This window comes from Lynx canadensis, chromosome B4 (assembly GCF_007474595.2).
Source record: "Lynx canadensis isolate LIC74 chromosome B4, mLynCan4.pri.v2, whole genome shotgun sequence".
Classification (NCBI taxonomy): Eukaryota; Metazoa; Chordata; class Mammalia; order Carnivora; family Felidae; genus Lynx; species Lynx canadensis.
Window position 1 is genome coordinate 95,422,420 of NC_044309.1, and position 26,597 is coordinate 95,449,016.

At 39.7% G+C, this 26,597-nt stretch overlaps 1 protein-coding gene across 1 annotated transcript in view; it reads left to right on the forward strand.

The window, feature by feature from the left end:
• Positions 1–859: 859 nt before the first annotated feature.
• LGR5 (leucine rich repeat containing G protein-coupled receptor 5) overlaps positions 860–26,597 on the forward strand; it is a 76,805-nt gene continuing 51,067 nt past the window's right edge. Inside the window, exons 1-3 of the mRNA XM_032593793.1 lie at positions 860–935; positions 1,615–1,756; positions 20,748–20,819. Coding sequence (XP_032449684.1) covers positions 860–935; positions 1,615–1,756; positions 20,748–20,819 — 290 coding nt within the window. The remainder of the gene's footprint in view (positions 936–1,614; positions 1,757–20,747; positions 20,820–26,597) is intronic.

The window sequence follows — 26,597 nt, forward strand, 5'->3', positions numbered from 1 at the left end:
AAAGAGTAAATGAGCAGTCCCTCAATTCTTACCATCAATGATTAAAAGTTAATATTTGATAAAGGAACCAAGCAATCCATACTGACATCAACTGGTTAGGCACTATGGGTGTGGCCACTTAAATAAGAAGGATATTTTTTAAAGCTCGTGGGTGAAATGGGTAAAGGTGGTCAAAAGATACAAATTCCAGGGGTGCCTGGGTGGCTCAGTCGGTTAAGCGCCCGACTTCAGCTCAGGTCAGGATCTCATGGTCCCTGAGTTCGAGCCCCGCGTGGGGCTCTGTGCTGACAGCTCAGAGCGTGGAGGCTGTTTTCTATTCTATGTGTGTGTGTCTCTCTCTGCCCCTGCCTTGCTCATGCTCTCTCTCCCAAAAATAAATAAACGTAAAAAAAAAAAAAAAAAAAGATACAAACTCCCAATTCTAAAATAAGTAAGTGCTGGGGATGTAATAGTGTACAGCAGGGCAAATATAGTTAGCAACACCATATTTTTTACTTGAAAGTTGCTAAGAGAGTAAATCTTAAAAGTTCTCATCATAAGAAAAAAAATGTCCTCGCTATGTGCGGTGATGGATGTTAACTAAATTTATTGTGGTTCTCATTTTGCAACATATACGTATATCAAATCGTTATGTTGCACACCTAAAATTAATACAATGTCATATGCCAATTAAATCAATTTTTAAAATAACAAATAAAAAGAAGCTCATTGTCTCATCTAGAGGTAAATTTTAAGTACATACACCTGATCTGAGATTATGATGAATTCTGAATATAATCTGAATCTTTAGGTTTGACCAATGGGTCATTTTTAAAGTCAACCTGTAGCTGACTGGTATATAAAGTCTTAGTTGGTCTCGATGACAATCTGTCCAGCACTCGGTCTTTTGTCCTCTCAGATACAGACGGCGTATATCAGTGGTGCTGTAGGGTTATGTGCGAGACAGTAAAGAAATAGAAACGTAAAAACAGAATGAAATCTAATTACACGGAGTTTCCCTTAAAACAAAAATCGATTGAGTTCTGCCCAAAGTGGCTTGTTGTTTCCTGTGCCAGGAACTACCGTGCAAGCCCAGCAGGAAGTGTGCTCCAGAGCAGGATCACATTACACCCTTGTTTTATGGTTCATTTCACTTATTTAATGCAATCTGAGAACCTGCAAAGGGAACATGTTAGAAGGAGGGAATAGGCTTTTTGTCTTGTTTTGTTTTTTTAAGTTTCTTTGAATCAAAACATTTGTTTTTACAAGGTGCTTATAGCCCCACAGAAGCAGGACTTCCAGAGTTGCATGGTGAAGACATTTCTCTTTGTCACCAAATTCAAAGCAAGTCATGAGGTTGGGTTATGTCTAGGGTTGAGTTATGTCTGTTTCCTTTGCTGTCCTACTCACATAATTTTAAACATGAAGTATTGCAACCAGGCCCACGAATGGCCTAAATTATTTTGAATTCACATAAGCTCCTCCTAGGATCTCTAATTTGATAGAGAGACCAAGGTGGTCTGGGGCGGGGGCGGTGGTGGGGCAGGAATATATTTCAGATGCAAAATAGCGATTCATTTGTCGAGCAAAAGAATGAGTTTGGCCGTATTGCTTGAAAACGTGTGAACTGAGCAGCCGGATCTCCTTGTGGTGGCATTCCTTGTGTGGACACCGCTCCTCACATGCTGTCTGTTTTCCTCTCCAGAGACCTCAGTATGAACAACATCAGTCAACTGCCCCCGAGTCCCCTGCACAGTCTCCGCTTCCTAGAGGAGTTGTAAGTATCGCCGTAGTAGTGATGCGTCCAGTCAACACTGCGCACATTCTTGTGTTTGCCTCTCATACTTAACTGTGGGAACCAGATAAAACAAGGCAAAAAAGCTGTCAGCACCAACAATTTTGGCACATGAGGAAACACTTACTTGGGAAGGGAGAAAAAAAAATTGCCTGTGATTCTGGAAATCAACTTATAAAAGAGTTTACCATGACGCTACAACTTTCTAAGGTGAGACTGAGCCAAACAAATTAAAATTTTAAAACAAAGGCTGTTTAAAAGAGCTGGATGTCTCTTTGGAAATAGTTAAGCAGCAGGATATTAAAAGTTTGAATACTCATTCATGTTTATTAAAATAGCAAGTAAAGCTATAATCAAAACCAAAAACTGCTGCTTGGTTTGGGTTGTGACCGGGAGAATTGGGTCCACATTCCATAGCACCAAAACTTCTTGTCCTAATCACTTTTAATTACTATTTTCCTACTTCTTCATTTAGCTTCCCTCAAGGCTTGAACAGAAAAACATGAAATCCACAGAGGACATCAAACTGGGCTCTCCCAAAGTCACTGTAAAAAAAATAAAAAATAAAAAAGGAGGAAGCTAAAATTAGCTAATGATACACAGAGGAATCTTGATTAGGTCTAGTAATCATTTTCCAGAAGACGAAAAAGAACTGTATAATCCAAAAATCTGCATTTAAAAATTCATTTGATCTTCTTACCCTATTGAGTGATGGAGACTGAGGGAGTGAGGTGCCATCTCAGTCTTCATGAAGAAAGTTTGGCACCATCATTAGAGTAAGTCCTCTGACTGTTGATTAAAGGAATTGTTTAGGCAGTGACCTCTTTTGAAAAACTTCCTTTATAAATCCTAAAGTCAGGGTCCAATCTGGAGAGTAATTTAAATGGTTGATGCACTGCATGATCCGCCGCGGGAAGTGGAAAGAATATTCCATCGTAACCAAATTACACTATGTCGATTTTTTCCTTTTTCAGGAGGATAATATCCTCACACTTCCCTAAGGCTTTTCTCTTTATTTTTGATGGCCTTATATTTTTGCAAATGCTATTGTTTTACTACCGAAAGTTGAATATATGTCCAGATTGTTTTCCAGAGTTACAGTGGGGAAGCTCAGAAGATGGGATTGTACAGCAAGTTTTTATCATTCAAAGAATGGGTTTTCAATCGGGGTTTTCCAGCTCCTCTTTTCCCGTCTTCTTTTTTCTCTCTGACCATTTCCATTGCTAAAAATTAACCTTGATCAGGGCTGAGACCTTGTCTAGTTTAGTCATGGCTTGTATGTAATAAATAATCAACACATTTTTGGGGTGCTCAGTTGGTTGAGCGTCCGACTCTTGATTTGGGCTCAGCTTATGATCTCACAGTGGGATTGAGCCCCGAGTTGGGCTTTGTGCTGAGCTCAGACCCTGCTTGAGATTCTCTCTCCCTTGCTCTCTGCCTCTCCCCCACTCGTGCTCACACACACTCTCTCTCTCTCTCTCAAAATAAATATTTAAAAAAATAATCAATACATTTTTGATGGATGAGTAAATGAATTAATGAACAATGAGAAAGCAAAACATGTAAAAGGAGCTTCTCATACAAGTTAGCTGCCTTAGAAAAAAATAACAGATGTGGTAGACATTAGCTAATATTTCTAAAGATAACCTTTAGCAAATTTTGATTAGTGTTTTTTCCTCATTTCCATCCTTCTCATCTTCCCTTTCTCGCCATAATTAACATACGATGCTTAGTCCTATTTTCCCCTGTATTTCGAAGGTGTGCATTTCCTATGCTTTTCTCTTTAATTTCCTTACACTATGAGATGGCACAAGGCTTCCATTCTGTGTCAACATGCACCTCAACTTTAGACCACAAACTAAATCAATAAATAATTCACTTCCCTAAGGACTTTGTTCAGTAGAATTCCTCCCTCAGTGACCAACTCATTCAAAATAACTCCTCATTCTTCATGAGGTGAATGTTAATTCTGTTCCAAGGCCGGTTTCTCAAAAGGTAATTGAGGAAAGTCAGGGGGGAAAAATAGGGAAGGAACTACCATTTGAAAAAGATATTTTTTCTATGTTGTCTTATTTTGATATCTGGAAACTCCATTAAGTGTCTTGACTGTGGAATCATGGGATTTCAGAAATAGAGGGAACCCTTAAAGGACTATTCATTCTAGTTTTTCATTCTGTCCTGGAATGCCCTCTATTGAGTTGGCCGACTTGCAGAATGTAAAAGCTAGACCACTTTCTCATATATAATTCTATGTTGTATCTGACTGATGTTTTGAAGACATCATTATTCATTTCATGGCAAAAGGGGATAGTATTTATAGAACCTGGAAAAATTATCAGCTCTGTTTGGTTTATTCTTTTGTTTCCAAGGCTAATTTTAAGGTGTTGTGTTTAAAACAAAACATAGCAAACAAACAAACAAAAAAGCACCCGTTGTGCAGAGTATTGTGATTATGCCTCTGGTATGTTGCTCATAATTTCATTAGACTTAGTTAGCTATGTTTAAGTCTGTATTCTCTTCTAGAGTAGAAGATCTTCAGAATAATAATGTAATTATAATGACAACAATAGTAGCTTACTCTGTTCAAAATTTTTCCACTGAATCCTCCTAACAACCCCATAAAAATAGATATTATTGTTATCCACACTTCATAGATTAAAAAAAAGAAAGAAAGAAAAGTTGAAGTGCAGAGAAAATAAGAAACTTGTCCAAGATCATGAAGTGGTAAGTGTCAGGGCTAAAATTCAAACCCACCTTTAAAGCCACACTCAGAAGGTAGAGGAAGTGGTAGGAATTGTACGTGATTTGTGCATTTCTTTTCCCCAGTAGTACCTAGCACAGTGTTTTGCACAAAACTGTTATTTAAATTGAGTTTTGTAATCATAGGTCTGTCATATGTCTGTGTCTGTCTGTGTATATGTGGAGGAATGAAATAGAGAGAGTAGGAGAGAGATCTGTCTGCCCAGCTGGGAGAGATTGGATATTCTGGTTATCAATTCACTACCATCACCGATTATTGGCTATGGAGAAATGTCATCAGAATTTTCAGATGTAGAATTGTCAGAGTATCACCAATTCAGTACTGCTTCATAGGTACAAAACCTTAGTGACTATTTTTATATGTGCCTGCATATGCTTAAACAGCATGTTTATATGGTATTCTACCTGAATCAACAAATGACAACCATGCAGCTGGATACAGACATTTAGATATCTGGGGTGTGTGTGTGTGTGTGTGTGTGTGTGTGTGTGTGTGTATGTGTGTATCTTTTGTTATGACAGTAGAGCACTGTTCTAAAAGTATTCCTTCATTCAGTTTATTCAGCGTATCTCTGGCTTTTTCTCTTTATCTATTAAATAAGAAGGTGTTACGGATACTATTAATGATTTTAATAAAACTCTCACCACAAAACTCAATTTTTAAAAATCACTATTGATAAAGGCAAGTAACCACTCTCCCTGTTCACTAATTACCCAACTTATCATTTCCCTAGTTTAATTCATTTAATTATGTTGTGAACTATGTAGACAGCCATGATTCATTCCTCATCTGGAGCTTAGCAAAGGTGTCGCAGTTTAAAACCCTCTAAGAATCAATAAAGCCTTAACGGTACTCCCTGACTCACTGTTTAGAAATATATGTATATTCTAACCCCAGAAAAAGTGACTGCCTGAGGCAATGATTTAAGAAGAATAAAGGTCCTCACCATTGATGAGTTCCTTTCCCTCCTGACGTTCTAGAATGTTTGCTACTTGTGCCACATATTCAAGCCTTATTTATGAATGTTATTTATTTTTTTAACTCTACGCAGTGACTGGACATGCAGAGGCCAAACGTCCTATTGTTACAAAGAGAAAGAGAGTGGGCGTCTAGCTGGCTCAGTGGGTAGAGCATGTGACTCTTGATCTTGGGGCTGTGAGTTCGAGCCCCATGTTGGGTATAGAGATTACTTAAAAAATAAAATATATTAAAAAAAAAAAAAACAACAAAGAGAAGGAGAGCCTTCTTCTTTTGGAAAAAAACAAAAACATGGTATCTGAGTGTGGCGAGGCTGTGCTGTGTAGGGAGAAAAGGGCAGGATTTAGAGGCAAGACCCAGGCCTTGTCTCTGCACTACCTGATAATCCACTTGATTTCACTGGGTCTCCGGGGATAATGGCAAGAGCTGCCCCGCCTGTGCTTTGAGATGTTTCTGAGAATTGAATGAAATGATAATGAGAGAACTTTGGTAAGCTCTCATTCACCTGTTGAGCTGTGTTAGTAAAATGAAAACACCTTCAAGAAGAGTCCAACCTCTTTCTTTCCTCTTTCAAAAGCCTGACTTTGCAGTAACCCAGGGATCCAGGACTTGGGAAGGAAAAGCTCTTTCAGGGGCGCTTGAGTGGCTCTGTTGGTTAAGCCTCCAACTTCAGCCCAGGTCATGATCTCACAGTTCGTGGGTTTGAGCCCCACGTCAGGCCCTGTACTGACAGCTCAGAGCCTGAAGCCTGCTTCGGATTCCGTGTCTCCCTCTCTCTCTGCCCCTCCCCTGCTCACGCTCTGTCTCTGTCTCTGTCTCTCTCTCTCTCTCTCTCTCTCTCTCAGAAATGAATAAACACCCAAAAAAAATTTAAAAAAAGAAAGAAAACTTTCAAACTCTCAAACACAATCAGCGCAGAATAGTTCTTTCCCAAATTTAAACATCCTGAACGCTAATTGCATTTCTCTCCAACAGTGTCTCTCTCAGTTCTGTTGATTCAGTTCTATTAGGGACTTATGTTAATGTTTGCTATTTGGACAAATTAAAGATTTGGTACTCAGAGTGTGGTTCAGATGTTAGGAGCTAATGGCAGAGCGTTCCTAATGCTGACATCCACAAGTCCCATTAAACTTAGATTAGTAGTTTGATGAAACCAGAGGGGAAAATGAACTGTTACCATTTTAAACAGTGTGAGCTGAAGGCCTTTGTTTCCGAGTAGTATTTTAAAATCTTTCCAGATTCTAATGCTATTGGAATCAAATACTCGATTTAGCCGTCAAGGAAACATGAGAAGCTCTAGGGAGGTCTGTTTTTAAGTTACTATTGTTCCCTGGAACTGCTTGCTCATATTATGGTTGGCCTTGAAGAATCTCTATATAAATAGTAGATACCGATTATTGTAGATGAAATTTGTAATGAGAAATACCACCAGACTTCCTGAAAGCACAATCTACGCTTGATACTTCTACTTCCTCATCATGGGGCTGAAAATAGTGAGAGCTGTCCTGCCTGTCTTTTGAGATTTTTTCCTGAAGATCAAATGAAATAATGATGAGAGAACTTTGGTAAACTCCAATTCACATATTGGATGTGTTAGTAAAATGAAAACACCTTCATGCCCATGAATAATCTCCGTGCCCCTTGGCTTTGTCACAGTGTTCCGCCTCTTGTCTTCATGGATCTGGCAAATGATTAAAAATGCTGCCTCTTGGGGCGCCTGGGTGGCTCAGTCGGTTAAGCGTCCGACTTCGGCTCAGGTCACGATCTCACGGTCTGTGAGTTCGAGCCCCGCGTCGGGCTCTGGGCTGATGGCTCAGAGCCTGGAGCCTGCTTCCGATTCTGTGTCTCCCTCTCTCTCTGCCCCTCCCCCGTTCATGCTCTGTCTCTCTCTGTCTCAAAAATAAATAAACGTTAAAAAAAAAATTTTTTTTAAAAATGCTGCCTCTTTGAAACTCGCTTTCTCTAATGTTACTTCATGGCAATTATTTTGGTTCTCTTCCAAACGTCTATCCATATAGCTAGAGGTTGTGTAGCTATATATGTCTATATATATGTATATATGTATATGTATTTATATATATGTCTATATATATATCTTATATATGTCTATATAAGCTAGACATTTAGGTATCTGTGCGCGTGCGTGTGCACGTGCGTGTGCTCACGGGTGTGTGTATCTTATGTTATGACAATTTGGGCAGTGTTCTGAAAGTGTCCTACCTCTCTGGCTCCTCCCCTTTTTCTCTTTAGCATCCTTCCTCCTCCACCCCCCAGCTCCTATAAAAGGTAGACATTCCCCAGATCTCTGCACTTCTTTTTATTGTCTCCTTTCTCAGGTACTTTTTAGTTTGTTCATTCAATACATGTTTATTGAGTTACTGGGAACATAAGAGAGAATAGGACTTGCTATGGTTCACTCAATTGTTCAACAAGTCCCCACCATAGGGGAGCTTAACAATCTAGCGGGCATGACAGATTGTACATGAGGACACTAGCACCTGAGATATTTGATGATTGGAACAAAAGTGATGAAGAGCACAAACACAGGGAGAGAATAAATGACAAGAGAAGACAAAGAGGGAAAGTCTAAAAAGAGGATATCTACACTGAGATCAGGAGGATGAAGGGATGGTGGTGGTCCTAAGAGCTGGAATAGTGTTTCTGCCAAAAGAACAGTGTGAGTGGAGGTCCTGCAGTAGGAAGGAATGTAATGTGTTTGCAGACATGGAAGATCACTGTGGCTGCTACGGAGGGAAAGGGAGGGGGACTGGCATGGGATGAGGTTGGAAAGGAAGGCAAAGATCAGATCATGCAGGACCGATGGGGCTGTGTATAAGAATTAAAATAAGAGCAATGGAAAACCACTGGAGGGTTGTGTACAGCTAGTAAAATAATAGGATTCATGATTTTAGAAGATTTCTCTGACTTCTGTATGCAAAAGAGATTGGAGAATTATAGAAGCAGAGAGACCTGATAGGAGGCTACAGACCCATTAGGAGACACCTGTGGTTGTCCGAGAAGGAAACCCAAAAGCTGAACCATTTTTGTTAGGTAGACAACCACCACATCAATGTTTCTGGTTCAGATTTCTTTTGCTTTCACTGCTGACCAGGGGTTCTCAAAGTGTGGTCCCTGGACCTATGGCATTGACACCCCCTATGAACTTGTTAGAAATGCAAATGCTTTGCCCCATTCCAACCTATTGAATCAGAAATTCTGGGGATTAGGCCCAGGAAACCGCTGCTAACAAGCTCTTCAGGGAATTTTGATGCATGATAAATTTGAGGACCACTACTCCGGGCCAGTGGTTCTTAAATTCTGGTGAGATCAGAATCATCTGGAGTGCTTGTCAAAACACACATTGCTGAATCCCACCACAGCGTTTCTTCAGCAGGTTGGAAATAGGAGGGGAAGATGTCAAGAATTTGCATAAGTAATCAAATTCTCAGGTGATGCTGATACTGCTAGTCTAGGGACCATACTTTGAGAATCCCCAACTAAGTGGCACTTCCATCTACCCCACCAATAGTTTAAAACTTGGCAAGTGCAGAACCAGATTTATGCATCCTGCCCCCAACAAGCTTTTTCTCTTGCCTTTCCTGCTTGCCATCAGCATTCTTATTATCCAAACTTGTGATCATTGTGTCTGTCACTCCTTTTGTGTCCGTCACTCTTTCTCTCTCACCCCCTAGTATCAGCCATTTTCCAGATTCAGAGTTTATAATTCCACACTCTTTTCCCATTTGTTTACTCTATTTCATCACCACATAGTTCAGGTTCTTATTGTCTCTTCTGGAAAATTATTAAAACCCATTAACTAACCTCTCCTAATTCTCCCAACAAGTAATGGATGAATCATCATCTCTGGGGACGGAGATATAAAGGCCTCTAGTTGACCTTATCAATATTAAACGGAGAATTATTTCAGACTTTTCCACCTTTGCATATGCATTAGAATCACCAGAAGCATTTTGAAATTTTTTTAAGTTTATTTATTTATTTATTTTGAGAGAGAGTGTGCAAGGAAAGGGCAGGGGGAGAGAGAGAGAGAGAGAGAGAGAGAGAATCCCAAGCAGGCTCATGCTCATCGAGGAGGAGCCCGACATAAGACTCCATCTCACAACAGTGAGACGCTCCTAGACCTGAGCCAAAATCAAGAGTCAGATGCTTAACCAACTGAGCCCCCCAAATGTCCCTCACCTTGAATGTTTTTAAAACTATTAATTACTGGGGCTTATTCCCAGAGATTTAATGGGATTCAGTGGGGACTCAGACATTATTTTTTAAAGCTCTAGAGGTGAGCTGAGACCCACTGGGATATATGAAGCATCACAGTGCAGGAAGATAGTCAGGGACTCATCAGTTGATTGTGGGGACCTAAAGCAATGTCCAAAGGTGAGAGATGACTCTGAGTAAGGCTATGAGATTAGGTGCCAGAAGACGGGGGAGGCACAGTCAGTGAAACGGGAAATTCAAGGGGAACAACTGATATTTTGGAGGCAGGGGATGCCTGGTTCTGGAGAAACTAGGTGTAAGGTGCCAGTGGGACATCCAAATGGGGATGTCGTTAACACAGTTGGAATATGAGTCTGGAGCATGATGAGTCTGCTCTAGAAAGAATGACTAAAGAGTTGTTTACAAAGAGGTGATTTTTGAAGGTGCTGGAGCAGACGAGGATCTTGAGAGAATGTGTAGGCTCTGTGTTTCCCGGTGTGGCTCTCTACCCACATTAAAATCATCTGGGCTGCCTCTTTTAAAATGCAGTTTCTTGAATCCTTCCCCTTAGAAATTCTAATTCACTAAATCTGAGTGGGAGCCTGGGGATCTGAATTTTTTGTAGCTTCTCTGGAAATGGCAATGTATACCAAAGTTTGAGCACCACCAGACAGAGAAAAAAGAAAACGTGTGAGGACAGAAACTTGATGAGAATTAAAAGAGGGGCTAACAATAAGAAGTGAGACCACTAGTCATAGTGGTGAGGAACGATGAGGTTGCACAGGATCTGGAGGGCAATGGAGGAATCTGAATAAGAAGCAGTGAGCACAGTTTCCTTATGGCCTTAACCCCAGTGATGCAGCCATTTGTGTCCTTGTGTTTTTCCTGTTTTAGATTGATTTTTCCTGGCCAACCTAAGCTCCAGATCAAGTAATGGTTAAAAACCAAGTAATGGTTAAAATCTCAAATTTTTAAGCCAAAATGCTATGTTGAACCAAATTCTCTTTTGTAAACTTTTCTTTTTTTTTTTTTTTTAATTTTTTTTTTCAACGTTTATTTATTTTTGGGACAGAGAGAGACAGAGCATGAACGGGGGAGGGGCAGAGTGAGAGGGAGACACAGAATCGGAAACAGGCTCCAGGCTCCGAGCCATCAGCCCGGAGCCTGACGCGGGACTCGAACTCACGGACCGCGAGATCGTGACCTGGCTGAAGTCGGACGCTTAACCGACTGCGCCACCCAGGCGCCCCCTGTAAACTTTTCTATATAAGCATGAGCAAATAACCTGTCTGTGACTCATTTTCCCCTCTGTAAAAGGTGAATAATCATGTTGTTTAATATGGTTTTTATAATAATGAAATAGCACAATGTATATAAAGTACTTCAACACGGCGCCTGGAACTTGCAAGTTGTTTAGTAAGAGGTACGTGCTGCTAGCATGCCCCAAAGCACTATACGTGGCATACTGAAAGTACTCAAAGAAATGGCTGAATTTAAATTTGATGTGTAATGAAGAAGGCATATTCCTCAGCTATTTCCGATCTGGTTGTGTGACTGGCCAGCCATCTTGGAATAATTATGCCAGACCTAAAGCCACTGTAGCACAATGGCCAACTGTCTTTAGAGATCAGATCAAATGATCAATCAATAAATATTGATTCAGCATCCCGCTGTGTGCAGGCAATAAGATTATTGGTCTTAGGAATCTATAATTAAATCAGGTAGACTACAAAATAAAAGGTAGAAAATGAACCTTACAGATAGCCTTGTATAGAATATGTCCTATAGGAAAGATGACTGTAGACTGAGGGAATTAAGGGAGGTTTCACAAAGGAGTTAGTATTGTACTCCACTAGTCTGTGGTTAAAGAAACCATAGGGCTCTATGCCCACTGAAGTATTCTCTGTTGCCCTGAAGAGTTCATTTATTCATTCCAGTGGTCTTAGCCTTTGAACCTTGAAATCTGAATATTTTTACCCTATCTAATAATGAAAGCAAAATGGACAGCTCAAAAACACATAGTTTAAAAAAGGAAAGTTTTTTTTACTGGATTTGACCAATTGGATATGCTTAATTTACTGGGGGGTGTGAAGGAGACCACATTTTTTTGAAAATCACAACTTCTTGAGGCATATTAGGGAAGACACTTATTTCCTCCAATGGGAAGAAAAACAGTCGATGGAATTTCATACTCCTTACATCCAAGGCTGCCAAATGGGCTTCAGCAAACCTTACCAAAGATGAATGCCAGAGGGTTAAACTCTAAGCATCTGGGCCTTTTCACTGGCATGGGCATCTCATAAAAGAAAACCTACCATGGTGAGCTTGGCCAATTCAAATGATGATGCATTACTGCCAGCAGAGAGATCAGTAGATTACATCTGACTATGAGTTTCATCCTATTTTTGTCAAACTCTTCATATCACCGAGACACTTGGCTCCTTTAAGAATAACCCAAAGTGACACTTATCAATGGAGTGGCCCCCAAAACAGCAAAAGCACTTACTCACTACAGTTGAATCATGAATAACCAATCTGAATTGACTATAATGTTTGTATTCATCAATTTATCTTTTAAAAGTCATTGATTACAATATTATTATGATTCTTCCTAACTTTATTTTAGAAGAATTTCTTCATATGAGAATATTTTGATACATCGTACAGGAATAAGAGACTTCAGAGATTTTATGTTTAAGTGATAGTGTAACTACAATTATTCAGGTGAATCACAACTCAGAAGAGTGAAAAGAAATCCAGAAATAGTAACAGAGTCCCTGGAAATTAATATCATAAAATCACAGAGAAAGAAAATAGTACCAGAAAACTGGAAATCAGCAAGTGTCATCCAGATCTTCAGCATGGGAAGAGGGGGAAACTACTACCATTAAGCCTGATGTTAGCCCTCACCAATTTTCTAGAACAAATTAATTTTGCAAGTAGAGAATGTGTATCATCCAGGTCTCATGTACTTTGTAAAAAAAGTTGAAAAATAAAGCAGTAATTTCTCAGAGCCAGTACGAATTTGCTAAGTAGTCAGAAAAGTCTTCTTTTAAATCATAAGGGTTATCATATTTAAGTTCATCCTGCCCTGATTGTTTAAGTAGCCCTGCTGTTACAGAGCTTCCATGCACCCTCAGAAAAGACTAAATCACATTTAAATGATATGGGGAAAAGGATGTTTTTCATTTTACGTGAAACCTGTCTGAGCTTTGGTACTTTTACCTACAAAAATGTGGACAATAATAATCTCTGATCTACCTCCTGATATAAAATATGGAAAAGTGCTTCTAAAATGTTAGTGACATAAAAATAAAATAAATTGTTAATGACATGTCATAAAGGAAGCTTACAATAAACAAGAAGAAAACAGCAGGGTAGAGAGAGGATGAGGAGGAAAGACTGAGGGTAAGCAGGAAACGCACGTGTACCAGAAAAACAATTTGAGGGCAGATAAAGACCATTGTGAAAAAACTTTATCATTTTAAAACAATAAGTGAAATGAGGCCTAGGAAGGTTAAGAGGCTTTTTTTAAACCTCACAGCACACTAATGGTGAGAAGGAAGAAAACTGAAAAGGGAAAGGAAAAAAAAAAAACAAGAATTACACGGCAAAATATTCTCACAAGAACTGACCCAGGAGGCCTGGTAGAACTTGCCAGGTCCTCTCACTAGCTCTGGAAATGCTCCTCTGCCTTTGGAACTCAGCCCGGGAAGCCCATATTAGACCATGGTTCCTCGCTTGGTAATTTCCCTGAGGCTGTCAATCAGATAGCAAGGTTAAGCCCTCCCACTCCCCATGCACACCCCATTCTATCCACATGCCTGTCCCTCTCCAGGCCAACATCCAGAGATGAGAAATCAGGAAAAGGACCAGATGTGACCTCTGATTGCTTTGCTTTCGTCCTTCTGTTTTTCGCAAAATGAAGCTACCCAAAACAACAACAAAAATCCTTTAGATTTCTTTACTTAGGGATTCAAATTACTATAGAGATTAAAAGAAACATACACTCTCAAAGATTTTTTTAAGTTTTTTTTCTTTATTTTGAGAGAGAGAGAGAGGGAGCACAAGTGGAGGAACAGAGAAAGAAGAAGAGAGAGAATTCCAAGCAGGCTCTGCACTGTCAGTACAGAGCTCTACGCAGAGCCCAAACTCACCAAGCACTAGATCATGACCTGAGCCGAAATCAAGAGTTGACCACTTAACTGACTGAGCCACCCAGGTGCCCCTCAGAGATATTTTAATTGGTGCTTGAACACCAAAACATCTACTTATTTGACTTACATGAAGAGGAATGCGTCTATTATTAAAAAACTTGATTTTTTTTTCTTTTTATGGCAACTGAGTCAGTGAAACTAACGATAATGGGACAATATGAGTCTTATATATGGAGCAGTATCTTTAGGAATAGACATGTTCTCTATATCATATAAAAAAATATAGAAGTTTTCCTTATTAAGCTGTATCTTATTATAGAAATGAAGATGATGGGAGAGATATTCCCATGAAATAATTTTAGAAACAAGAAAAAAGAGTCCAACTCTCAGACAAACGGTATGTGGGTCTCTGGGGTTGGAACATAGTTGCCAGAGATTTGTTAGCTCAAATAGTCACAAGAAAGATTTGTGTGCAGTTCTCGTTATTCAAGTATTCATTGGAAAGCCTTTTTCCCCCTATAGTTAATATTTATTTAATTTTAGAATTACTAAAAACAACCCACATAGTAAAGAAATAAGAGATGGATCCAATGATTTCCTTAAACTGTTGTTTTTGTCAATGAGATAGATCTTCCAGCAGCCCAGCAAATAGTTGATGGCGCATCATAAATTCCTTTGCTTTGGGGCGCCTGGGTGGCTCAGTCAGTTGGGTGTCTGGCTTCAGTTCAGGTCATGATCCCACAGTTTGTGGGTTCAAGCCCTGCGTCAGGCTCTGTGCTGACGGCTCAGAGCCTGGAGCCTGCTTCGGATTCTGTCTCCCTCCCTCTCTCTCTGACCCTCCCCTGCTCACATTCTGTCTCTCTGTCTCTCTGTCTCTCAAAAATAAATAAACATTAAAAAGATTTCTTAATAAATAAAATTCCTTTGCTTTAACACAAACTCCCCTAATAACACAGGTTCATGGTTCCATGGGTTAGTTCTGAAAGTCCTTGCCCAGAGAAGAAAAACAGTTCATGAGAAGTAAGCTAGACTTCAGGAAACATAACACAAAGTTATTTACCCTAACAATAATTTAAACTAGTAAGATAAATGAAAAAAGTTTTTACTTTCTCCTTTTCATGTCCAAAGTCAAGGTGTCAGGAACCATCAAAGCTACTCAATGACACTGGACACATTAGCAGCAGTAAGAGTTAAGCATTCATTTGAAAGCTCTGCTCTAGAACTCAGAAACGTACTGTTGACATTATGACTGTAAGCAGGGATAGTTAGGGACTTTTGGGCTGAAATAACCGGTATTAGTCAGCTCAGTGTGATTAGCTAAGTCAAATGTGATCATCAACCAAGCTGAGTCTGTCTTAATTCAACAAGCAACTCTTAGTTGTACACAATTCATTTACTTCAGTATTACATGTAGGACTTTGGATAACTAATCAAATGCACATGAGTTAGATGTAAAATATAACCATAAATATAAAATGTTGCTCCTTTTCGCTGCCTACATTTTGTCCTGACCCTAGTAGTTACCAGGTTGGCACCAAATCCCACCATGTCCGGCCACCTCTGCCCCTGGAGCACTGCACCAGCACCTCCCACCTGACCAGCTCCAGTGGCCTCCTGTGCTTCTACTCCATTCTCCCCTTTAATAGCTCCCACCGGAAGGACCATTTTAAAACATAGATCTAATCACATGCCCTCTCCTGATCAGAGTCCTTACCTCACCCTCCAGAGGCCTGTGTGAAGTGGCCCCAGACACCTCTCCAACCTCATCCTTGCCATTCTCTCCCTCTCTCATTCCTCTCCAGCCATGCTGGCCTCCTTGCGGTTTCTGGACCACACCAGGCCCACTCTCCCCTCAGGGCTTTTGCACTACTGCTCCCTTCACGGAGATACCTACAGGTCTCAGACCTCTGCTGAAATGCCCTCTCAGCAGAGAGGTTTCCTTGACCATCTTATCTGAGATAATAGCCCATCACCCTCCACATTGCTCTCTATCCTGTTGACCTTGATTTTCTTCTCAGGGTATGTTTTGTGTGGTAGTATTCCTTTGTCTTTTTGTTAATAATGGCTATCTCCAGGGCGCCTGAGTGACTCAGTCGGTTGGGCGGCCGACTTCGGCTCAGGTCATGATCTCGCAGTCCATGAGGTCGAGCCCCACATCGGGCTCTGTGCTGACAGCTCAGAGCCTGGAGCCTGTTTCAGATTCTGTGTCTCCCTCTCTCTGACCCTCCCCCGTTCATGCTCTGTCTCTCTCTGTCTCAAAAATAAATAAACGTTAAAAAATAATAATAATAATGGCTCTCTCCACATTAGAAAGTAAGCTGCATATATAAAAGCAGAGAGGGAGGCAAACCATAAAAGACTCTTTTTTTTTCTTTTGATTTTTTTAATCTTTATTTTTGAGAGAGAGAGAGAGAGAGAGAGAAAGAGAGACAGAGTGCTAGTGGGGGAGGGGCAGAGACAGAGGGAGACATGGAATCCGAAACAGGCTCCAGGCTCTGAACTGTCAGTACAGAGCCTGATCTGGGGCTCAAACCCATGGACTGTGAGATCATGATCTGAGCCAAAGTCAGATGCTTAACCAACTGAGCCACCCAGGTGCCCCATAAGAGACTCTTAAATACAGAGAACAAACCGAGCGTTGCTGGCGGGGTCTTGGGTGGGGCAATGGGCTAAAGGGGTGAGAGTTATTAAGGAGGGCACTTGTTGGGATGAGCCCTGGGTGTTATATGTAAGTGATGAATCACTAAATTTATTCCTGAAATTATCATTACACTTTGTGTTAACTAACTTGGATTTAAATTTAAAAGAAGAAGAAGAAGAAGAAGAAAGCAAGTTGCATGAGGTCAGGGGCTTTCCCCATCTAGTGGTCAGTGCTGCATCTCTGTGCCTACAGCAGCGCCAACACAGAGCAGGCCCCCTCTACTTACTGGATCTGAAAAGATTGCTTGAAGGAATGATAAAGTAAATGCCTTCCCACTTTAGCGCAACTGTTAGAAACACAGCAACACGCAGTGGCTGTGATAGTTCAGGTGTGCCGGCTGCAAGCTAATGATACAAGGACAAAAGGGAAATGAAGCAAGAAGAGTGAATGCTAAAGTTTGGAGCAGCTTTGCAAACGTGGTTCCTCAAGACCAGCATCTAGACGAGGTCTCTAGACAGCAGAGGTTTACAAGCCTTGCCAGCTAAATTATCCTTCAGTCATGGACTTGTTTGCAGAGGACAACAAGGGATCATACTGATTCCGTTAATCATCCAAAGTAGACTTCAGGGCTAGGGGACAGCTCCACTCCGTAAAGTCATCCAGGGGCTCAGATTCCTTCTGTCTCTTTTGCTGTTCTTGTTTTGCCTTCTTTGGAGTGCTTTCCACACCAGAATCATTAATGCTGTCTCGCCAGTACCACTTCTGCAGGAATATCCTGTAATCAACAAAATTGGGGACAAGCAAACTCCTTTCAAGGAGGTGACACAGTAGTTTTCACACATCACTTTTGATCATAGCCAAACTTGGTTGCATTAATTACCATGTTTAGATACAAGGAAGGTTGGGAAGTGTAGTCTCTGGCTGAGTGACCATACACTCTGCTAAAACTCTGGGTAGAGAGAATCATTCTAGATGGAGGGAACAATGCATACTGGAGACAGTTAATAGTCTCTACTTGAATGGTTAGTTGGACACTACTGGGGCATCCTATTCTGTTTCAGACACTATGCAAGGCACTAGAGTGGATACGAAGAGAATTCCTACTTTCAAGGGGTTCCCAGTATTATGTGTGTGACAAGGCAGGTGCACACTGTAACACAAGAGAGCCAGCAAACCCATAAGAGAGGCACAAAGTGCTACCAAAGTGGTTCAAAATAGAGAGATTTCCCATCAATTTGGAAAGCTCAGAAATAAAATTACTTTGAGAGACAGGAAGGGAGAATAGGGAGGACATTTTAGATAGGGCAAAGGGCCGGAAGGGAGACAGTGGAGGGCATGTCTAAGAAAAGCAAGCCTGATAGTTTGGTTTAGCTACAGCATAGAGCACAGATCAAGGAAGTATGGAGAGGAAGCTGGGGACTTTGCATTTCTTTTCATTTGGCACAGGAACTGGTGAAGGGTTTTGAATAGGGCAGGGATATAATCAGAGCTGGCTTTCCAAAGACCATCAGTGGATACAGAATGAGTGAGAGTAGGGAGGGATTCAATGTGGGAGACTAGACAGAAGGCCAGTGTGAAAGTCTGAAGAGGGTTTTGTAGTAAGACAACTTCATAGGAAATAAACAAAACACCTCTGAAACCACCCTGGTTAAATATTAGCTGAATTACATGTTATTGACATACATTTATTGAATGCCTTACTATGCTCTAGGCTAGTGGCCTTCAAACTTTTCTGACCATATACAGGAAGCAATCAATTTCTTCCCCCTCAATCCAGTTTCACAAACATATTTCGAAACAAAGGTTTCATAAAATGATACCTTTTTACTAGAGTGGAAAATGCAGTCTGTTGTTTTTCTACTCTTTTTTCTTACTTCTATTCCGAACCACTAAATTTATTTACAGTTTGAGAAAGTTTCTTTAGGCACCATGAGGAAGACAGGAGGAGCTGTCTGAATCTTAACAAAGTTAGATTTAAGGAAGGAAAATAGGCACACACATACAAATAAACACAAAACGAGACAGAGAAACCGTGGAGTGTGGGAGCTAGACGGGACCTGAGTAGCTACCTTATCTTAATATTTCATGTAATTAGTGAGAAAATGAAACTAAAAACCTTCTTTATTTTTTTTTTTCAACGTTTATTTATTTTTGGGACAGAGAGAGACAGAGCATGAACGGGGGAGGGGCAGAGAGAGAGGGAGACACAGAATCGGAAACAGGCTCCAGGCTCTGAGCCATCAGCCCAGAGCCCGACGCGGGGCTCGAACTCACAGACCGCGAGATCGTGACCTGGCTGAAGTCGGACGCTTAACCGACTGCGCCACCCAGGCGCCCCTTCTTAAATTTTTTTTTTTTTTTTTTTTTTTTTACTAAAAACCTTCTTTAAACAGCAAGTTAGTGCTGCAGACCCAAAACAGGCAGAGCTTCTTGGAAGGTCCAAGTCTCTCTTACGTATTTAATTTTTTTTTAATTTTTTTTAATGTTTTTATTTATTTTTGAGACAGAGAGAGACAGAGCATGAGCAAGGGAGGGACAGAGAGAGAGAGAGAGACACAGAATCCAAGGCAGGCTCCAGGCTCTGAGCTGTCAGCACAGCTGACAGCAGCCCTTGAACTCACGGACCGTGAAATCATGACCTGAGCTGAAGCCAGACACTTAACTGACTGAGCCACCCAGGCGCCCCTAATTTTTTTTTTTAATAAATAAAAGTAAGATTATAAAAAGTGTGATATATTTTCATTTTAAGCCAATTCAATTTGAATTGCGCAAATGATGCTGTTTAATAAACATACCAAAAATGCCATTCAGAGGTTCTGTTTATGAGCTAATATTTATTTCAATACTCACAGTTTATTCTCGATGATATGGACCAGCAATGGGACACTGACGTGAAGTTGCGTGCTGGCTTATTTCAGTCTGGTCAGTGGAACTCAGTGGAAATGAATCCTCTTTCATGTGGAGATAATACCAAAATATACATTTGAAGCTGTTAAGCCCTTCAGGAATAAGCACTAATCAAATGGGTCGCTCTACCCTTATCCCCCAACTTCCATCTCCATCAAGAAAACATGGGGGTGTCGTGATTCCCAATTTTACCCACCATTCAACAATGTGATCATCTCCTTAAAAGGTTCTGTGCTCTTCTGAGTCACTGTGTTCTTCTTGGATTTTCCATTTTCTGGAACCATCTAACTCCTGAGGCTATGGCTTTGATGTGACTGCCAAAAAAGTACTAACCAAATGCTTTAGGTACCATACCTTGTGGATCTTTTTACATATGCTCTCACCTTGACTGTTTCCCACTTAGAAAAATATTATAAACTAAACTTTTTAAACTTTACCAGTTAATGATGTCAAAACTTTCCATTAAATAAACCATATTCATGTCTTTCATACTAAACACTCTTTATTGTTTTTAATTTTTAAGGTATTGCTCAATTAAACCATTAATTAAGCTACTCTACCCTTTTCTTTTTTTTTAAGTTTTTATTTACTTATTTTGAGAGAGAGAGAGTGGGGGGGGGGTGTGTAACGCTGGTGGGGGAGGGGCAGAGAGTGAGGAGGAGAGAGAAAGAATCCCAAGCAAGCTGTATACTGCCAGCACAGAGCCCGATGTGGGGCTTGCACTCACAAACCAAACCATGAGATCATGACCTGAGCTGAAGTCAAGAGTCGGATGTTTAACCAACAGAGCCACCCAAGTGCCCCTACTCTACCCTTTTTAGAGAGTTTGGAAAAAACTGATCGTGATAGTCTGCATTCTTATTTGCCAAATATAGTAAGAAAATTGGGTATTTTGTGGGATAATTGCGACAGAAATACTGTTATGTTATATTATCTGATTTATTTAGGCTTATAAAGAATTATAAAAATCATGGGACAATCACATTTTGATAGTACAATTTTTGAAGATTACCATATGGTGCTAGTTTTTGTGTAAAATTTTTTAAAAGGGAGAGTTACATATATAGTCTAAGCTGTTAAATGATTTATTGTAAAATAGGTATTTTATCATGTTTCTTCGTAGACACTTCTTTTGTCAGCTTTTTTGATTAGAAATTTACAGAAACTTTTCGCAAAATATAACAAGCCAAGGTTCTTTACAGTTGTTTTTCGGTACTTGTGGTTTGAACAAAATTCTATTGCATTTCTTAACAACTAAATGAATTCATGAAGAGCTCTATGCTTACTGTCTCTCTTCTCCCTTGAAACCCACAGACGTCTTTCTGGAAACGCTTTGACGTACATTCCCAAGGGAGCATTCGCTGGCCTTTATAGTCTTAAAGTTCTGTAAGTAAACAGGCTGTTATTTGCTATATTTCTGATTTTACTGTCAAGTGGATGCTAATTAACTTGTAAAGACTGAATCCCTCTAACAAGCTGTTTAGAACCACAGGATAATTCATTTCAGTTAAAGCCTACCTTCATTGGTACCATAGGACAGTATGATACCAGGCTGGATTTGTGTGTGAAAAAAAAGTTCATCTCTCCTGTTCTACTTTAAACTCTAAAATTGCCTCTAAGGAAGCAACTTATCAACTCAAACTTTTAAAAGAGTATTTCCCTTTCCTTTTGTGTAATGAAGTTGGGGACAGTCTCTTGAAGCGTCTTGATCACCAGGTGAATAAACCCTTACGATGCTTACATAATGAGATCACAGCCTCAAACCATTTGTGAAGCTTGTCTCCTTATAATGCACCGAGTAAGGATCAGCTAAAAAACTACCAAGTTTATGTTCCATTTGTGAATAGACATGGAAAAGCCTAGTGCCTAATAGATATACTGAGTAGTTATTTAATTGAGAAATGTTAATTCACTAAGACTTGTAAAAGTGGTTTTCTTAGTATGTAATGTGCAATTTCCCAGTTTGTTCATCAGAAAACTCATTATTATTGAGTGCCTCCTTCTTCTAGTACCCATTGCTTAATTTTCTTTCATTTCTTCTGTGTGGGGAAAAAAAAAGTCACCTAGGTAGAGAAAATAGGTAATGTAAGTTGAAAGTCATACCAGGAAAATTTTATCTCAGAGACTATCCTGATTTTATTTCCTTTCTTTGAGATAAAAGTTTTAAACTCGAAGAAGGCATTTGATACATTTCTCCTTAATGGGAATTGCATTTCATTGACCTGAGGGATCCATAGGCTTTTAGAAAATCAGCTTTATTTAAATTTACTATTTTGTTAAAAATTAAACGTAACAGCAGAACCATCGTTTGGTCTGCTTAGGTGGTTGAGTTCAGTCCCCCTACGCTTAACTTGTTTTTGCTGTTAGGTAGAAATTTTTTTAATGTTTATTTATTTTTTTGAAAGAGAAAGAGCTTGAGTGGGGGAGGGGCAGAGAGAGGGAGACAGAATCTGAAGCAGGCTCCAGGCTCCGAGCTGTCAGAACAGAGCCTGACACGGGGCTCAAACCCACGAACCATGAGAGCCTGACCTGACCCAAAGTCGGACGCTTAACCGACTGAGCCACCCAAGTGCCCCTAGGCAGAAATATTTTTAAGTTGCCATACTGCCAAACCCTAATGTGTTCATTCATTGTGTGTGCTAAAATTCTGAGCTGTAGCACCAACTCTTTAATGTACCTATGTCTCTATGAACTCATCAGAATATTTGGAACCATTCAAAATGCATCATAAATAAATCAAGTTTAGATAAGACAACTTAGATGATGTGTTTTCGATGTTGAGTTATGTACCACAAAGTATTTTGGATACATGTTAAATAAATTATACTAGAATCACTTATTTTAACTCACTTAACAAAATGTATTTTGGAAGTACTGAGCGAGAGAGAGAGGCATGTGTATGCATGTGTATGTGTGTGTGTGTGTGTGTGTGTGTGTGTCATTGAACAAATTATTGCTAAAAATACAAAGATCAATAAGTTTGGCCCTTGCCTTTGAAGAGTTTATAATGTAGTGATAGGTTGTGGGAACAAGATAGTGGGACAAAGCCAAACAAACAGGTCTCCTCTGATTCATCTGAAAAATGTGTCTAGCGACCTGTGCAGGACACTGCATCCAGAAATTGGAAAGCATTTAGTCCAGTCTGATGGTTCAGATTTGGCTTCCTGCAAGAAATGTTTTTCCAAACAGATGATCCAGGAGGTGAATCTTAGCACGCCTGCGAAACAACCATAACGTGATCAACTGAGGGGATAAATGCAGAGACACGGAGGCAGGAAGTACCTGGTATGAACAGGCGTCTCTAAGAAGATTGGTACTCAAGCATTTGGGGAAAGATGAAAAGTATCTGCAGAAGAGTGTGGAGAGATAGAAAGGGTCCCAGTCCCAGGGATCCTGTATGTCATGTCAAAAATGCATGAGCATTGTTATGATCTAGGCATGATGAGAAGCCAAGGAAAAGTTATAAGCATGGGAATGGCATTTTCAGACTTTGCAGGGTAGCTAGATCACTGCCCACGTGAAGAGAAATTTAGAGGAGCAAGACTTCTGCCCAGAATTATATTTGCTCTTCCTTTTGCTTTGCTGACTTAAAGACTAATATTCAATGAGCAAATTCAATCATCAAATGTTTTGAAAGTATTTCATTCAGTAGTAGAACAATGGTTCTCAACTGTGGCCATTCTGCTTGCCCCAGAGTGTTGGAAAACCAACGTCACTGGTTTTCTGGATGATTGGCATGTAGCAAACTGTCCTGTGATGTGCTACTCAGCCCAGTGTAAATTGACCAAATTTGAGTCAATAATATATTCATGCATAATAACACTAAAAGGTTTTATAAGAAGTTCTGCATAGGCCTAATAATTTGTACAGGAAAAATTAAATGGAATAAATGTATTCTCGTAAAATCACTGAATAATTCAGTGTATGCATCCTGTCTATTCCAGGTATTGTATGATTTAGTTGAAAACAGTATTAGTGCAGTAGAAGAATTACCTCAACAGCCACAAAATAAATTAAAAATATATAACCGTGGAGGTATAAAACTTCTTCTTAAAAATAATTGCCATTTGGGGCACCTGGGTGGCTCAGTCAGTTAAGTGTCCGACTTCGGCTCAGATCATGATCTCACAGTCCATGGGTTTGGGCCCCACGTCAGGCTCTGTGCCGACAGCTCAGAGCCTGGAGCCTGCTTCGGATTCTGTGTCTCCTTCTCTCTCTGCCCCTCCCCTGCTTGCTCTCTCTCTCTCTCTCTCTCTCTCAAAAATAGAATAAAAAACATAAAAAATTTTTTTAATAATAATTGCCATTAAATTAGCAGAGAAATATGAAACATAAGGTTCCGTTGAATTTCATTAACAAAGTTTGCTTTGTAAAGATTTTGTATTATAGCCTTAAAATTTTTTGGAGAACAGTCATAAAAATCTGTTATGACAATTGTGTAATATATATATTTATTTGGGTGGCCTGTTGCTTTTCTAATCTTGCTCTTCCATTATCCAGTAGGGTCTGCTACCCGACTTCTATGAAGGCAATACTGTGATTTTTTTTTTTTTTCCCAATTTGGCCTCAATTCTCTGTTGCCATTAGGCTCTCCAGTACTGGAGAATGAAGGCTTGCCTCAGCATGTGATGGAGCTTTGAGATAGGATAAATGTGCTTTGAGATATTTCAACCTTATCTTGTCCTGAAAGAGAATTATTTTTACACTATTCTCCTCTACAAGGAACAGGCATTTGTGAAAATGTCATGCTCATTTGTGAGAGTCTAACACTTCCTAATTTTCTCCCCTACAACATCTATCATTTATCTTAGCATGTTATCCTTATTTTAATAAAGGTTGTTTCCTTCTTTCCCATATAAGCATAGTCTGTTATGTATCTTAAGAATTCTAGTTCTTATTCTAGTATCCATGTAGAACTCTAATCTCACTTCATGGTTCTTGTACAAAACAGCTTCTGGTCATGCTGTTTCTCTCACACCCAACTTTATTCATTAAAAGTAGAGCCAAACATGAAGGAAACAATCAGTAAAACTAAAAGGCAACCAACAGAATGGGAGAAGATATTTGCAACTGACATATCAGATAAAGGGTTAGTATCCAAAATCTATAAAGAACTTACCAAACTCAATACCCAAAATAATAATAATAATAATAATAATAATCCAGTGAAGAAATGGGCAAAAGACATGAATAGACTCGTCTCCAAAGAAGACATCCAGATGGCCAACCGACACATGAAAAAATGCTCAACATCACTCATCATCAGGGAAATACAAATCAAAACCACAATGAGATACCACCTCATACCAGTCAGAATGGCTAAAATTAACAACTGAGGCAACAACAGATGTTGGCAAGAATGCGGAGAAAGAGGAACCCTCTTGCACTGCTGGTGGGAATGCAAACTAGTGCAGCCACTCTGGAAAACAGTATGGAGATTCCTCAAAAAATTAAAAATAGAACTAGCCTACAACCCAGCAATTGCACTACTAGATATTTATCCACAGGATACAGGTGTGCTGTTTCGAAGGGGCACATACACCCCAATGTTTATAGCAGCGCTATCAACAATAGCCAAAGTATGGAAAGAGCCCAAATGTCCATTGATGGATGAATGGATAAAAAAATGTGGTATGTATATACAATGGAGTATTACTCGACAATCAAAAAGAATGAAATCTTGCCATTTGCAACAACATGGATAGAACTGGAGAGTATTGTGCTAAGCAAAATTAGTCAGTCAGAGAAAGACAAATATCATATGGCTTCACTCATATGTGGAATTTAAGATACAAAACAGATGAACATAAGGGAAGGGAAGCAAAAATAATATAAAAACAGGGAGGGGAACAAAACATAAGAGACTCTTAAATATAGAGAACAAACTGAGGGTTACTGGAGGGGTTGTAGGTAGCGGGGGGATGGGCTAAATGGGCAAGGGACACTAAGAAAGACACTTGTTGAGATGAGCACTGGGTGTTGTATGTAGGGTATGAACCACCGGATTCTACTGAAATCATTATTGCACTACATGCTAACTAACTTGGATGTAAGTTTTAAAAAAAATTTTTTTTAAGTTTGTATTTTAAAAAAAAGAGCCCAACATCTGACTCGTTCATAAAGATGTCTCCTATCTGAGCATCATTTATATAATGATACATGTATCACTTTATTATAAATTTTTTTTATTTCTTCTTTATAATATAGTTAGGGCAGTACATTCTTTTGGTTTTTTTCTTTGAAGTGATGTGTGTAAATAGGCTATATTTTTATGAATTTTATCTAAATATAATAGATGGGGCATTATAAATATTTAGTATTAAAGGGAGAATTGAGTCCGGTCATGTTGAGACCACAGTGCTAGGGGTAAAATGCTGAATAAGCCTGCTTCTTTCTTCATGGCAACTCTTCCAAATGTTTTATAAAACCCAAAAGTCACTGAAAGAAAGAGATAACTGATTATTGTATAGCATGGTAAGAAAGGTAGTGTAAAAGTTATGTTCATCTGGGTCCCTGATCAGCATAGAGAGGGTAAGGAGGGCATTTGATTAAAAAAAAGAGAAAGATAATAGTAAGCCAATCCATTAAGAAAGTGAAGTTAGTGGTGCGCCTGGGTGGCTCAGTCGGTAAAGCCTCCGACTTGGGCTCAGGTCATGGTCTCACGGTTTATGAGTTCGAGCCCCACATTGGGCTCTGTGCTGACAGCTCAGAGCCTGGATCCTGCTTCGGATTCTGTGTCTCCCTCTCTCTCTGCTCTTCCCCCACTTATGCTCTGTCTCTATCTCCTTCAAAAATAAACATTAAAAATTAAAAAAAAAAAAAAGAAAGAAAGAAAATGAAGATGGCAACAGCCCTCCTTAGCTAGGACTCTTTTATATCTGAAATCTTACTACCGTTAACTCTGGAAGATCACTAGTATTTAAGATTATCTCTATAAATACTGGCTTCATAGAAAAATAAGCTATTGGTTCTATATTGTAAAACACCCAGTCCAGTGGAATTCTGAACCAGGCTTTCTTCAGCAAAGGTTCATTTTCTCCTGTCGACCGTTCAGTCAAGGAACAGCTCATCCTCCCGCCACCCAGTACCAGAACCAAAGCCATGGAGGTGATGGGTAAAACTAACCATGGAAAAGTCACGATTAGCCAAAATTCTCTGCTTCCC